Source organism: Prionailurus bengalensis, chromosome B3 (assembly GCF_016509475.1).
Source record: "Prionailurus bengalensis isolate Pbe53 chromosome B3, Fcat_Pben_1.1_paternal_pri, whole genome shotgun sequence".
Taxonomy (NCBI): domain Eukaryota; kingdom Metazoa; phylum Chordata; class Mammalia; order Carnivora; family Felidae; genus Prionailurus; species Prionailurus bengalensis.
Window position 1 is genome coordinate 18759401 of NC_057355.1, and position 16377 is coordinate 18775777.

The window sequence follows — 16377 nt, forward strand, 5'->3', positions numbered from 1 at the left end:
GAGGGGAAGTATTTTTAAATTTTCTTTTTATGTTTATTTTTGAAGAGAGAGAGACAGAGTGTGAGCAGGGGAGGGGCAAAGAGAGGGGGAAACAGAATCCGAAGCAGGCTCCAGGCTCTGAGCTGTCAGCACAGAGCCTGACACGGGGCTCGAACCCATGAGCTGTGAGATCATGACCTGAGCTGAAGTCAGATGCTTAACCAATTGAGCCACACAGGCGCCCCCCCCCTTTTTTTTTTGAGGGGAAGTATTTTTAACAGAACCCCAAATTCTACTAACTACCTCAGAGATTCTCCAAATGGATCGTTCAAATTTACTTTTAAATCTATTTTAAGCTACTTTACAGGACAGTAATAAAACATTTACAACGGTAAGTTACTTTCGGAGGGATAGTGGCTGGGAGGGGATAGGAGGGAACCTTTGAAGGGGTCAGATGACATTCCATACCTTAATCTGAGTAGTGGTTTTGAGACTACATACATATGATCACATAACAGTGTAGACGTACTTAATGTCACTGAAACACACACTTAAAAATGGTTAAGATTTTATGTATAAGTTTTATGTTATATACATTTTACCACCATTTAAAAATAGGTTAAAATAGAATTCAAAATGCAGCTTTAAAACTATTTCAATAAATACCAAAAAAGCGCATAGGCATAACTTAAAATTTCACCAAGATTTGCACCCTTTCCCATATGTAAGTTATACCCTAATCAAAACAAGAAAGCACACACACAAAAAAACACTGTAATATGCCAAGTTATAAAACACTGGCGATTCCCAAGCTTTCCTAAGTTTCTCAAGGTACCATATTATCTCATTTTCTGCAGAACCCAGGGCACAGCCCTCCTGGTAGAGCTGGATCCTGAGATTTGAGGGCAGCTGTTCAAAATCTCTTAGCACTGGCAACCACATATCTATGTGATTCAGATTATTTTTTCCATTCCGTGGAATCAAAACAAAATACAAAAATAAATTGGATGCTGGAATGACAAAACTACAGAGATGGAATACAGATACATGGTAGCCAGGGGTTAGAGAAAGGGAGGGAGGCAGGGAGGGAGGAAGGGAGATTCTACAGGAGCAGCCCAAGGGAGTTGCTTGGAGGTGATGGACTGGTTCTGCTCCTGACTCTCCCGGGGGTTGGATGAATATCTACATATGGGATAAAATGTCACAGAACCATATGTAAAAACATACCCCAAAATGGGTTCATGCAAAAACCCTGTGAAATCTGAGTAGAATTTGTAGTCTAGCTCATTGCATTGTGCCAATCAATTTCCTGGTTTTGGAAATAACACTACGGTTACATAAGATGTAACCATGGGAGGAAGTGGGGTGATAGGTACAAGAGACTTCTCTGAATTACTCTGGCAACCTTCCGCTATTCTATAATTATTTCAAAATAAAAAGTTAAAAAAGCACAGAAACAGATCAAATGAGACTGCTAGAAGCCTGTCATAACCCCAGCTTTCAAATTTTTCTCTTCCTGGACTCACCATTGTCCTTACGAACTGACTTAATAGTACAAATAAATTATGACACATTAAAACAAAAGCACCATGTAACTATTTTTTGTTTTCAAGGAAGGGATTCATTTCCTTTGTAAAAGCTGAAAATCACTGAGGTATTGGAAAGAGCATGCAATAAGGAAGTAAGAGACGGGGCTAGTTCAGCCCTGAGCTAACCGGCTGTCACATAAAGAATTATTACAGCTGGTCCATGCAATTAAAAGACTTTGGGGAGGAAATGAGACACACACATCTGGGAGGTCACATAAGGACGTAAGATTTCCCCAGCAGTATGCAAAGTGTCAAATGAATAGTTCTATGGATTGTATTGTGCCCCCCTCCCCCAAATTCCTATGTTGGAGTGCTAACTCCCAATGTAAATGTATTGGGAGACAGGGCTTTTAAAAGGTAACAAAGGTTAAATGAGGTCATAAGAGTGGGGCACTAATGGAATATGACTGGTATCCGTGAAAGAAGAGGTGATCAGGGGACGCCTGGGTGGCTCAGTTGGTTAAGTGTCCGACTCTTGGTTTCAGCTCAGGTCATGGTCTCATGGTTCATGAGTTAGAGCCCCATACTGGGCTCTGTGCTAACAGGGCGGAGCCTGCTTGAGATTCTCTCTTTCTCTCTCTCAAAATAAATAATTAAATTAAAAAAAAAAAAAAAAAAGAGGCAGACCGGACACAGACACACATAAGAAAGACCAGCTAAGGACATGGGGGAGAAGGCAGCCATCTGCACACCAAGGGGAGAGGCTTCAAGGAGAAACCAACAGGGCCGACATGTTGATTTTGGACTTCCAGCCTCTAAAAGCATGAGACAACAAATTTCCGTTGTTTAAGCATCCCAATCTATGGTACTTCAATAGAATAGCCTTAGCAGATGGGACTTAAGTAGCAAGGTGAACTAGTTCAGAAGAAAGAAGGAAGACAGAACTAGCTGTTCACTCTTTAACAGGGGGTCTGAAATAGAGTACATAATCACAATTGATGGTTGATGTGAAAATTATAGACTCAAAAGAAAGCCAGCTATAAATCATATGAAAGAAAACCTGCAATTCCTTCATCTGCGTGTATGCATGCATTCAATCAATCAATCAATCAATCAATCAATTAACAGTGGTGACCAAGACTTGAAAGCCCTGTACCAGGTCACACAGGTGAAGGGCAGAGCTTGGCTCTGCCTGGTACAGAGTCTTCTGGGAAAGACATTCAGGCAAGGGCAATGCAACGGGTATCTCCTCAGAGGCTAGCACAGGGAGTGGGAGGGGTCTGGAGCAGCCTCAACCCCCACCCCCTGCTGGGCAGAAGTGCAGAAGCTGATTTGTGAACAAAAGCTGGGAAGGAACAGCCACTCCTTGAGATAGTACATGCTTTTTTGGCTCTGCCAAGAGATACTGGTCTTCCTCAAGCCCCAACTGGACTGCGACGGGTGTCAGCTATCCCTCTGTTGGAGCCGATTTTATGATGCACTTGCATAGCGATTCCTTTATGGAGACAGCCCCTGACAATGAAGCATGGATTGGTGGGGCAGTTTTTGACACTTGTCTCCCAGATTTGTTTAGGGGACTGGTGGAATAGAAGATAAAAAAAATCATTTCAAAAACTCTAAAATGTGACATGAATGCTAGCTATCATCATACTAGATTTTTTGGTAACATTTATTTATTTATTTTTGAGTGATAGAGAAATAGTACATGCACACAAGTGGGGGAGGGGCAGAGAGTGAAGGAGACCCAGAATCTGAAGCAGGCTCCAGGTTCTGAGCTGTCAGGGAGAGCCCGATGAGGGGCCTGAACTCACAAACAGTGAGATCATGACCTGAGCTGAAGTCAGACACTTAACAGACTGAACCACCCAGGCACCCCCCATCATACTAGATTTTGTAGGGCCTTTTAAGCCACCTACTTTAAAATGATCAAGGTCACCCAGCTCATATGTGGCCCAAAGGCTCAGGATTACCCACTGCCAGGACTCCCTAGGAAACACAGGTTTTTAAACATTTGAATTCCACAATAATATATATTTTTCAATCCCATACCATTTTACTACAATTCAAAGCACATCACGTTCAGAATCTTGCTCTTGGCAGTACAATATTTCAACCTCCTGGTGGATAAAGGTTAGTGCTACAGCAGTCAAAATTGGAAACCGTCTTGGGGTTTCCTCTGTTAACCAAGGGCCCTATTCCTATGCTCAAAGATTGGTTCCAGTTTGAAACCTACAACATGTCAACAACAAGCCAGATACAACTGAGGATAGAAGAGAAAAAAAAATGGCAAATGAAGAAAAAGCTGAGTGAGGAAGCAAAAGTAGAAGGAGGGAGGAAGGGAGGGAAGGGGAAGAAGAAAAATGTGCCTTGTCAGCGCCACATGTTGGTCTCAGTACCATTTGACCAGAAGGAAACGAGCCTGGTGCCCAGACTGGCAGAGGAGACGTGTCTCACCCCCATACAGTCACCTGTAGGACACTTGGTAAAGATCACCCACATGCACGAGAGTAAACGGTAAGCTTTTGTCTCATGACAACTGTGTTAACTTGGTGGGGGGGGGGGGGGGGGTTCCCCTCCTGCATGAGTGACCAAGAGGCTCAGTGCCAACTGTGTCCCCAGCCACAGTCACCTTTAGGCAGCCCCTGGAGACACCTTCTATGGTTTAACTTTTCATACCTTCCTTATTAAGCATCTGTTTGGACACCTTCTGCCATGAGCAACCTCAACATTTATCAGGAAAAAAAAATGAAGTAAAATAAAGTCAAAGAACCAATTTATAAGAAAAGAGGCAACAGAAAAGGCAGAGTGTGTCTGAGGACAGTTCCTCCAAACTAGAAGTCTTACCAAGTCTCCAGATTATCACAGGGGGGGCGGCAGCCCCTTAAATTATTATTATTCTGCCTCTAGACTTACCAACGGTGTCACACGGTTCATCTTTGTGTACGCAGAAATCTGTCCTGAGAAAAAACAAAGACAGACCTGGTCAGGTGTATGCAGTGGCCCCCAAGAATGGGAGAAGAAAACACTGTCAATGAAGCCCGATTGGTTATCCTACTCTGTTACTGGTTCGGGTGGCCCAGCTTATAGTGAAGAACACCAATTAGCCACTTGTCAAGAGTAACCCATCCACAGTGCCCACCTCGTAGGCCCAGTTACCCCACATAAAGCCCCCTTTTATAGCTTAACGACTCCACCTAACACTCAGTTGCTGGGAGGACTCCCTCCCAACAGCTGAGAAAGTTCTTGAAACAGACATTTGCAAATCATGCATCAGAGACGATTAATATTCACTATCGTCAAACTGTAGTGACCTCCACAAGCTCCTCGACGTGGGTAGCAACTGGCCTTAGATGCTGAAGTGACCAAATGGCACTTACAGGAGAAGACAACAAAAGTATTGTCTGAAAGTTATGCCCTTTAAAGCTTCCCAGGATCCCCCAGGTGTGTGGCTGTGTGGGAAGAGCACTGGTCCAGCCCCAGTTCCACAGGTACAAGGAGTTCGCTGTGGCCTCTAGCCACTCATGTGTGAAACAACAGGTCTGGGCCCTTCTTTTCCCAAACCAGAGAGTTCCCATGATACTTTCCCAAAGTTCCCACAGTTAGGGGCTGACCAGACCAGCGGTTGGGGCAATGTCCTGCCTGGGACCGGCCATGAAGAGCAGTGGCCTGGTCCTCCAGGGCCCCATGCTCATCTTCTCATGGAGGCCCATGGAGGGCTGAGAGAAAGCACCCACTCCCTTAAATTCCTTCAGGTTTACAAGGTGTGTTCTGAAGCCACGTCTCATTTCACTTTCCAAGTTCTTCCAGACAAGCCAGCCGGATAAGGTTGACACTAAACCAAGTTATGGAAGAACACGGCAGGTCTGGGTTGGGCCATCTTTCCCCTTTCTGACACTCTGTCCCCTGGCATCAGTGTCCTCAATTCTTCTCCTACCCTCTGTCACAACCTATTCTCAGGGAAGGATCTGACCCATTTGTTCACAAAAGGCACAATGACAGAGAAGGCCATGTGGTACTCTCCCAACCTAACTTTGTATGGTCATCTCTCCTTCTCCCTCCATGTCAAGCCCAATCCAATGTGCAGTGTGTTCTGTTGCATCTGTCTCCAAAGTGTAACCCGTGCCTGATGCCTCTCAGTGCTGTGTGGGATCCCCTGGAAACAGAGAAAAGTCTGTGCGTTCCTGACTCTGGCTTTGCTTCAGGCTCACCTGAAGCTTGTCAAAGACTCCACTTGCCTACTTAGACCCACAGATTCCACTTGGAGTCCTGATGTACAAAACCAGATGTGCCAGACAGCCAGCAAGCCTGGGGGAGAGGCTGGGGCAGCTTGGAAGGTGTGGCCACGAAACTGGCCAGGGAGACATCAAGGAGGAGCGGGGACCAATCCTGTCAGCAGCGCCCTTGGGTTCTGCTTACTACAAGTTTCTAATTTTTTCCTAGCAAGCCCTTCTACTTTTATCATCAATTTTAAAACAATCTTAATAAAGGGAAAAAGGAAATTTTCAAAAACCCCACATTTTTCATAACCTTACCCCAAAACCAAGGGAACTTTCATGGAAATGGAGAGAGGATAACCACAAGAGCCATAAAAGGAAGCCTTGAGGTTTCTTGTTTGTCTGTTTTTGTTTGTTTTTGTCAAAGATGACCTTTGAGTGTTTTTGTATTCTTTGGGTAAATGCCCAGTAGTGAGAATACAAAAACACTAATTCAAAGAGATACATGCACCCCTATGTTTACAGCAGCATTATGTACAATAACCAAGCTATGGAAGCAGCCCAAGTGTCCATCTGTTGATGAATAGATACAGAAGATGTGGTATATACATAAAATGGATTATTATTTGGCCACAAAAAGAATGAAATCTTGCCATTTGCAATGACATGGATGGAGCTAGACAGTATAATGCTAAGTGAAACAAGCCAGTCAGAGAAAGACACATTCCATATATTCCACTCACATGTGGATTTTAAGAAACAAAACAAACAAGCATAGGAAAAAAGAGAGAGACAAACCAAGAAACAAACTCTCAGCTATAGAGAACAAACTGATGGTTACCAGAGTTGGGGGGTGGGGGGAAATAGATGATGGGGATTGAAGAGTACACTTGCTGTGATGAGCACAGGGTGATGCATGGAAGTGTTGAATCACTATACTGTGCATCTAAAACTAATATAACAATGCATATTAACTAACTGGAATTAAAATAAAAACTTTTAAAAAAAGATGACCTTTTAAAAGACTAAGTAATAGGCAGTAGAAGGTGCAAGAAGTAGCAGCAGAGAGAAAAACAAACAAGTAAAATTAGGGACATATAGATGCTCGCCGCTCTGGTATGGATCTGACCCCAACTCAACATTCTTGATCTGACACCCCTTCCATTTAAATAACCAAGCTGGCCCAATGCCTTGTTCCAGGGTTTCCCAGAGTGAGCAACTGAAGCCTGGGCAAAAGGAGAAATCACACATGACCACAAGTCTCACAGTCAAGAACTAAACAGAACCAAGAAGATGGTGCCCACTTCACGGGCGCCATCTTGGGGATAGCCAGCCCTGTTGGCTGACAGGAGCATTGTGTATTCTCTCATCCCATGACTTCCCTGAAGGGAAACAGGTGATCTCAAATGATGGACCCTGCAACATCATCCATTGCATCACCTGAGGAAGTGGGAGGAAATGCAGTCGCTCACAGAGGACAGAGGCAAGCTCAATTAGAACCCTGGCTTAAAAGGGGCACGGGGGTGGCTCAGTCGGTTAAGTGTCTGACTTCGGCTCAGCTCAGGTCATGATCTCACAGTGTGTGAGTTTGAGCCCCACGTCGGGCTCTGTGCTGACAGCTCGGAGCCTGGAGCCTGCTTCCAATTCTCTGTCTCCCTCTCTGCCCCTCACCTGCTCACACACACACACACACACACACACACACACACACACACTCTCTCTCTCTCTCTCTCTCTCTCTCTCTCTCTCTCATCCTCAAAGTAATAACAACAAAAAAAAAAATTCTGGCTTAAAAGAGTCAGCCAAAATTTGACTCTTCTTTCTCCTTCCTGCCAAGGTTGTTTCTCAGAAGAGAAAACACAAGCCATGTTGCTGCAGGGGCAGCTTCATATTCAGGTGCTCCCACCGCAAATTCATGCCAAACCCACTTTCAGGGGCTGTAGGATTCAAGTGAGGTCTCAATGCAACTCTATAGTCTCTAGTCCATTCCCTTTCCGCCGCTTGTTCCTCAAGAGAAGGAAGGCTGTGTGGACCTCTGTGACCTGGTGTGCTTCGTGCCTGTGTGCTCACAAGCTTCCCGTCCTGCAACATGGTTTTTACTGTTCTGCTATCACCATCTTGAAAGTCTTTGTCATGTGGGGTCCCGCATTTTCCTTCTGCACTGGGCCCCACAATTTATGTAGCTAATCCTGTGCATAACCGATTGCCTTGGCATACAGTTGGGGCTTAATAAATAGTGGCTCCTTTATTATTGGCAGACATACATTTCCAGACCACTTTCAACGTGCCCAGCAAGCTTCCTGGTTTGGAAACCCCAGGAAAATGTAACGTGATGCTCCACAGATACTCACTGAGCCCTCACCATGAGCAAAGCCAGCCAGAGACCCTCTTGGTCAAAGTCTGAAGAGAAGACGATTCCCGGGGAGTGGGATGGAGTTACAGGGAGGGGAAGGTTCAGGGATGGCAGGAGGTGTACCTGTGGTTGAGCTCCAAGCTGGCCCTGCATGTTTGCTCCAGGTGCTTCCCAGGAGCACAGAGCTGGGTTTGGGGGGAAATCCTATTTTCATGGCTTCCTGAGGAAGATGCATGGCCAAAGGTAAAGCTGTGCCAGGTGCTGAAGCCTCCTGGACCCCAGTCCTCTGTGTGGGTCCCACATGGTCCCAGACTCAGTTCACTCAGAGGTGTTTTCTAGCCCCAGACATGACCACAGCTGCCAGAAAGCCAGCTTCTGTGGCTTCTGGCTCAGCAGCTTTTGCTGGACATGATGTCATGCTCACATCTCTGCGGCTGGCCATCTGTAGGGCTGGTGGATGTCCAGGAGAATGCACTCTAGGGCTCAGCCACAGCGCATAAGGGGGGGGGGGTGCAGAGAAGAAACCCTTGCATTAGCCAGTCTCAGTCCCAGGACTGGGGGACACTGGCCCCCAAACACCTCCTGGCCTGTGCAAGCTGTGATTAGACCCTCAGCTCAGATTACTCCAGGAGGAAGGGGCTGTTTCTCAAGAGCAGCTGCTGTCTCGCACCCAATTTCCACGTGAAAACATCAGCCCGTTATTATCCCAACCTAGGAACTGCAGCTCTCGGCCTCTAATTATTAAACAATGCCTCGCAGCCAACTCGGCTCCCAGCCCCGACTCTGGCTCTGCCTCCCCTGTCCTTCTGGGAGGCCTTGCATTTAACAGCTGCAAGGACCCAGAGAGCGGGTTGGGCACTGGCCGATTCGGTCCAGCAGCTCCACAGAAGCAGGTGAGAGGAACACCTCGACTGCTCAGGTAGTTCATCAGATGTCAGCATGAAACCGGGAAAGAGAATCCCAGCCCCAAGCTGGCCTCAGGGAACCGAGACGTAGGATGCCTTTGCATTGGTGCTGCCTGCAGCGGAAGGAACCTTGCTTTTCGGGGCCACCAGACATCCCCCCCTCCCCAGCACCCATACTCAGAACCACCCCATGCATTCAGGACCACCACCCCCGCCCCCCCCCCAGGTGCTTAACCAGAAAAAAAAATTGTAAACTGTTTTATTGTGATTACACAGAACATAAAATTTACTCTCTTAAAACGTTTTTCAAGTGTACAGTTCAGTGATGTTGAATGCATTTATAATGCTGTGCAACTAATCTCCAGAACTCTTTTCGTCTTGCAAAACTGAAACTATATCCATTAAACACTAGCTTCCTATTCCTTCTTCTCTCCAGCTCTACACTCTGTGTCTAGGAATTTAACTGTTCTAGGTGTCTCATGTAAATAGAATCATACGACATTGGTCTTTTTATGACTGGTGTATTTCACTTAGCCTAATGTCCTCCAGGTTCATCCATGCTGTCGCATGTGACAAGACATACTTCCTTCATAAGGCTGAACAATGTTCCGTTGCATGGATGGACCACATTTTGTTTACTCATCCATCAAAAGAAACCTGGGCAGCTTCCACTTTTTAGCTATTATGAGTCATGCTGCTAGGAACATAGGTACACAAATAGCTCTTTGAAACCCTCCTTTCAATGCTTTTGGGTATATACTCAGAAGCAGGATTGCTGGATCATACGGTAATTCTGTATTTAGTATTTTGAGGAGCCTCCATACTGTTTTCCACAGCAGCCACACCATTTTACAGCCCCACCAGGAGTGCTCAAGGAAGGGTTCCCATGTCTCCACATCCTTGTCAACACTTGTTATTCTGTTTGTTTTTGGTAGCAGCCATCCTGATGGGTGTGAGATGTAGAAAACCAACATGTTTATACCAAATATTTCCAATATAGTAAATAGGCTTGTTGGAAGCAGGAAAAAGAAAAGAAAGCCAGAAAGCCTAACTGGCAGCCTTCTCAGGCTGAGGGTGCATTCACGTCTGCAGATGGCATTTTGTGCAAGAGCTCATCCAGAAGCTTTGTCAACACCGATTTCAGTGACATTTATTATTGCCTCTAGACAAAAAAGGGGAGGGGAGCAGTGGCTACTCTTCCCAAACCAAGACCACTTGCCTGTGCTTTCTTGACCCAGCCAAGCAACGAAACTTCAGGGAAGACACTACATGGGGAAAGTTCTCATGAACATCAGAACCTGTACATTTTATATAGTTTTGATACAAACCACTTTCAAAGTAGTGACCTTGGAAGTTTAGCATTCCAAGGGTGGGGTTTGGAATGATGCATCTACAAGGCAAAAATGCCAGACTGCAGGCAACCATTGGAAGTTAGGAAGAAGGAAAGATCCTTGCCTAGAGCTTCCGAGAGAGCACAGCCCTGCCCACACCTTGATCCTGGACTTCTGGCCCCCAAAACGGTGAAAGACTAAATTTCTGTTGTTTTGACACACCCAGTTGGTGGTAATTTGTTACTGCAGCCCTGGCAGACTAAGATAACATTGCCGCCGCCTATGTGGAAACAAGGCTGTCCCTGGTTTCTGTTGTCCACTGCTGGCCCCTGGTTCCCCTCTCAGTCTGGAAAAGTCCACCTCTGTAGTCTGGAAAGAAGCTCAGCTCCCTACTTCAAGCAGAACCGCCATGTGAATTCCCCAGGCATCTCTGCCCACTGCTGTTGTCCTGAGAGGGTCCCGTGGATGGGGTTGAGCACAGCACATGTGTGCCGACGTGGACCTCCTCCTACAGGAACTCGGGGTATCCGCGGCCCCCATAATAGTGTGTTTAAGCCAGTTTGGAGGCAGCCTCAAACACGAGTTAGCTTTTTCCCAGTGAACATTATATTTGGTGCAGGGGAGAGGTAATAGATGAATTGCTTGGGACTCCTGGGTAATCAGGATTTCAGTACTTTTATACTAATAATAGCAATAGCAGAAATTATGGCTAACATTTATCATGCCCTTACTCTGGGCCAGGCACTGTGAAAAACCCTTCCCAGGGATGCCTGGGTGGCTCAGTTGGTTCAGTGTCCAACTTCAGCTGAGGTCATGATCTTGTGGTTCGTGAATTCAAGCCCCACATCAGGCTTTGCACTGATATTGCAGAGTCTGCTTTGAATTTTCTGTCTCCCTCCCTCTCTCTCTCTCTCTCTCTCTGCTCTCCCCCACTAGCGTTTTCTCTCTTTCTCTTTCTGTCTCAATTAAATAAACATTAAAAAAAAGAAAAGAAAAGCATTTTCCCACATTCACTGAATCCTCATAACTCAGAGGTAGGTACTATCATTTATCCCCATTTTACTGATGAGGAAACTGAGGCTCAGAGAGGTGGTCCCAGGTCTGATTTCCAAGCCTGAATTCCTAGCAAATAGCCCTCTATTCCCCTCCAAAGAGGGAAATGTCTTTTCCCCATCACATTTCCAGCTACAGACCAAATCCAGCTGTACCTGGTCACAAACACAGCAGCATCCACAGGGGGCGTATCGTCCTTCCCTCCTGGAACCTGATTGTTGCCGAGGTATCGGGCTCCTCCATATTCCTCATTCTGCCAGTGACAGAAGCTCTCCAGGGACCGCTCACCATGGTGCCCGATGGACAATTTGGCCTAAAGTAAATCAGGGGTGGGGGAGGGCAGTTAAAGAAGCAAACACCCAGGGAAGCCTGAGTTCATGTTCAGAATATAGTGTGGAGACAGCTGCTTGTTGGGATGTCATTCGATGATGTGCTTCCCCCAGATACAAACCTATTGCCGGTAGGAAGATGGAAGATGCAGAGACCCAGAGAGAGGCCACCAGGGCCTTATTTGTAAGTTCAAATGAAGACCATGTTATTATTCTCTCTCTTTTTTTTTTTTTTTTTTTTTTTGGCAAACTGAACAGTGTACCCAACCAAGCATTAGTCTCCCATTATCAAATTCATTGCCTGCCTCTGCAAGGTGACGTTATCACGTGGGAATGCACTCAACTGAAAGACCAGAAAACAACTCTACAGTGAATCCAAATTTGGAAGCTCCAGAGGGCTTCCAAAGACTTCCCCATCCAGATTGCACACGTGAGATGTGCTAGGGGTGGAGGGAGGATGTGCACAGGTCCACTGCTCAGGGCTCCCTCGAGATTCCAAGCAGATTATGTGCACACCAAGCTTCGAGTCACAGTGCCTGCCCTCCCTGCTCTGGACATCCCCAGGCCCTGGCCCAGGGCATGCTGTTGCCATCTGCAAAGCCAGGGACCACAGAGGAGACTGAAAACCTCCTGAGCTCTCAACAGCAAGCAGGAAACTTCAAGACCAGTTGCACCATCTGCACACTCTAAAGGGCACCCCTGGGGACTTACAGGCCGTTGCCGTAGCAGGACAAGCTTGGTAACTTGGATGTTCACTTTACTTCCAAGGCTCTGGTGCTGAAACATATTGTACACCTGTCAAGAGAGAAAAAAGAAATGTGGTGTAAATATAAAAATTAACAAAAATACAGCAGTATCCTGGATGGGATCCTGGGACAGAGAAAAGATGTTAGATAAAAACTAATGACGTCTGAATAAACTATGGACTTCAGTTAATCATAATCAGTCAGAATGCCAAAAAAACACAAATAATCCAAGGGGCACATGATGTGAACAGACATTTTTTCAAAGAAGACATATGGATGGCCAACAGACACACGAAAAGATGCTCAATCAGGGGAAATCAAAACCACAATGACATATGACTTTACACCTGTCAGAATGATGAGTATCAAAAAGACAAGAAATAACAAGTGTTGATGAGGATGTGGAGGGAAAGGCACACTGTTGATTGGAAATCAGTTGTTAAAAAGATATAGGACAGCAGATTCTGAAAGGAGGAATGGATATTAGACGATTCTGATAGAAAACTCAAAACTCCCATTCTTGGCTTTTATGCAGGAGGTTGAAAGGGACCTTCATGTAGGGGAGGGGGGAGGTCAATGCCTGTAGCCATCTGCCATGTGCCAGCCTGTGTCATCTCTAACCCTCATCACAACCCATCAAGTTTTTTCTCTTTGACATTATCTCCACCACCCTCAGCTCACCAAGATAACACCACCTGCTCAATACCCCCAGTCAGTTAACAATGACCCCAATTCATATCCAGGCTTGTCCGGCCAATAAGACCATATTCCTTCTTTATTCCCTAAAGTCCTCATTCCAACCATGGCACGTCATGGAGATAGAGGCACAGCAATAAAAGAGGATTTGTCCCTCAGTTTTGCACCTCTTGTTGGTAGAACCTAATTATAAAGACCTCAATATCAAAAAAAATCAAAGGAAAGCGTTTCAAGGGGAAGAGAGATAAGAAATCTCAAACAAGGCAGAGGAATCAAAGTTGACCTGGATGGGAAAAACCCACTGAATGTGAGGATCCATGGGTCCCTTTCCTGTAACATGGACAAAGCAGGAGGTAGGGGGTGCCCCAGGGGTAGATCATGTAGGTGTTTAAGATATAGAGAGAACAGGGAGGAGAGCCTTTTGAAAAAGTGCACTTTGCCCACTGCCCACCCCCTTCTCTGGCAACCAGCCATCACTTCCTCTGTATCTAGGAGTTCAGTCTTCTTAGATCCCACATATAAGTGAGATCATACAGTTTTTCTTTTTCTCTTATTTCACATGGTTTTGAATATTCTACTTTGTTTTCTTTCTGACAGACACAATCTAGGAGGCAGAATTTTGCAGCAGGGACATTAGAACTTTCTCCAGCTGGTACTGTGTTCCTTGGTACATTGGTGGCAACATAAAGCAAGCACCAGAGCAGACAGGGCAGTCACCGTTAATTCAGGCCACATGAAGCTGGACACAGCGTCTGGCATACAAACGTCAGAAGCCAGGCACGCATGATGTTTGAGCATCTGTGTGACAAAGGAGTTAGCTGTCTCATTGCTTAGATCTTACTCTTTGAAAACTATTATTAAAGCAAAATAAAATCTTTGTGTAATTTAATATTCTTTCCCACAAGGAAAAACAGAACACGTTTAGTTGTTCTGTTCTTAATCCCCACCCCCCATTTTTTCTCCTCAAGAACAAAATAGCAGTTTTGTTTTTTTTTCTTTTTCTTTTTTTTTCACACTGGACCATCTGTAGGCCAATTCTGAAGTCATGTCTTAATTACCTATCCCCAAACCTGGGTGAAGAAGGGGAAAACACATAACTTTTTCCTTGTTTTGATATTTTGAGAACCACCCAATGGCTGCAATTCAAATTTTTCCAGAAATATTCAGCAGTAGGATTGGGCCCAAACTGGAAAACCTCAATTCAAAACATGAAAAAAAAAAAAGTAAGAATGAAACCCTGAAGTTCTGAGGGAGAAAATGCAAGTTACACAGGGGTTCAAGGTGCAATCTACTCATCACCTAAAATGTCAACCCCAGCCAAAGATGTTAAAAGATATTGTTTAAAGAAGGTTTAAAGGAATGACACAGTAAAGCACTTCTCAACAGTACTGAGACACAGCACATAAAGGAGGCATAAAGAATCTGCATGAAATAGTGCAAATTTCAGGACAGCAAAACTATAGGAACAATCTGCCTCTCCAGAACGTTCCATCTCCTCCTTGCTGGGCTGATGACAGTTCTGTGCATCCTGTACAACCATGAGCCCCAAAGTCTCAGTCGCTTCCCATGGGGTAAAAAGGATGTGAGACAGAGGGGAAGAAAAACCTTCATATTTCAGGGTCTGGGAGGAAGGGGTGAGAGATGGGAACTGCTTCATGTACAGAGTTTCAATTTTGCAAGATGACAAAGTTCTAGAGATTTGGTTGCACAGTGTGAATACACTTAACAACACTGAACTGTATACTTAAAAATGGCTAAGATGGGGGGCACCTGGGTGGCTCAGTCAGCTGAGCATCCCATTTCAGGCTCAGGTCATGGTCTCCTGGTTCATGGGCTGGAGCCTCACATCCCGCTCTGTGCTGACAGCTCAGAGCCTGAAGCCTGCTTCCGATTCTGTGTCTCCCGCTCTCTGTACCTCCCCCAGTCTCTCTCTCTCTCTCTTTCAACTAAACTTAAAAACAATTTTTTTTAAGTGGCTAAGATGGTAAATTTAGTATGTATTTTACCACAATTGGAATTTAATTAATTTTTTTGGAAGAAGCTTCATGCCCTAGCAACATTCTCTAGCAACACCGAAGGCAGGCATTTCCCCTTGATGTGTGCCTAGGGTACTCACATCCAGGAAAGCAGATCTGGGAGCCTGACCACAGCTAGAGCACCTCGTCACCTGGTGGGCACCGTACCATGTTCCCACAGAGCTCAGCGGAGCACAGGATCTCCGTGGAGACCCAGAGGCAAGCCAGGAGAGCCAGACGAAAATCTGATGGCAGCCACAAACACAAAGCAGCAGGCCCCAAAGACATGTAACGAAGTCTCCTCATCTTTTTTTCCCCATGGAAATTCAAGCTCAGGAGAAGTCCTGGAGGCGGCAGCCATACGATGTTTAGGGAGACACCTGGTTGGGCAAAGGAACAGCACCGCCAATCGTCTGGAAATTCTGTCTCCGGCGTCCAGCTCTGGCTGCGTCCTGGCAAGTGTTCAGAGCGAGCCCTGACTGCATTTGTCACATTTCCTTGGCAGCCTGGGGGCCAAGCCGGGTAGACCCACTGCCAGCACCACGATGCAGCTCTCCTGCCTGGGCGACTTGGGGACACAGGCAGGGAGGGACAGACAGGGCCAGAGAAGAAGCAGGTGATGGGGACACACGGAGAGGAGCTGTTCAAGGGCCAGTGCAGGGGTTTCATAAGAGCACCACCTACCTGTGCTACCTGGAGCCTCCCCAAGGACAGAGAGGGACCGCGGATGACACCCTCCAATCACATTGGGTGCCCATTCAGACCCCCATGTAGTAAAGAACTCTTTCTCTAGCACAGTGCCTCTGAGTGGGGTCCCTGAAGCAGTAGCACCTGGGCATTTGTTGGAAATGCATTCTGAAGCCCACCCCAGAGCCACTGAGCCAGAGACCCTGGGGTGGGCCCGGCCACCTGCAGTTTACAATCCCCCCAGTGGCTTCCCAGGGATGACTGCTGGCGTGTGAGGACCGGGGAGTGCTCTAACACTGTGACAGTTTCTCTGGGCACCAGAGAGAGGCTTCCTGTCTGTTTCACATGGTAATGGGGTGAAATTGATGTCATTTTTCCTCCAAACAGAGCTTGCCTGGAACACCACAGGTTTTCATCTCACTCCATGGTTGTTAAGGAAGCTAAAAACAACCAAAGCTCCGTCGAGGGGCCCCATTTTCCAATCTGGCTGCCCAAACCCAGGGTTTCTGCTGTCAGCGCCACCTGCTTCCGCCGGCAATT

The 16377-nt window shown here is 46.1% G+C and overlaps 1 protein-coding gene across 4 annotated transcripts in view; it reads right to left on the bottom strand.

Annotated features, from left to right (window-relative positions):
• The window catches only part of ADAMTS17 (ADAM metallopeptidase with thrombospondin type 1 motif 17), a 346681-nt gene that overhangs the window by 259497 nt on the left and 70807 nt on the right, over nucleotides 1–16377 (bottom strand). For all 4 annotated transcript variants that reach the window (XM_043554794.1, XM_043554792.1, XM_043554793.1 and 1 more), the window contains exons 5-7: nucleotides 12405–12488; nucleotides 11520–11677; nucleotides 4422–4465 (exon numbers count right to left, since the gene is read on the bottom strand). In XM_043554794.1, the coding sequence (XP_043410729.1) occupies nucleotides 4422–4465; nucleotides 11520–11677; nucleotides 12405–12488 (286 nt within the window). The remainder of the gene's footprint in view (nucleotides 1–4421; nucleotides 4466–11519; nucleotides 11678–12404; nucleotides 12489–16377) is intronic.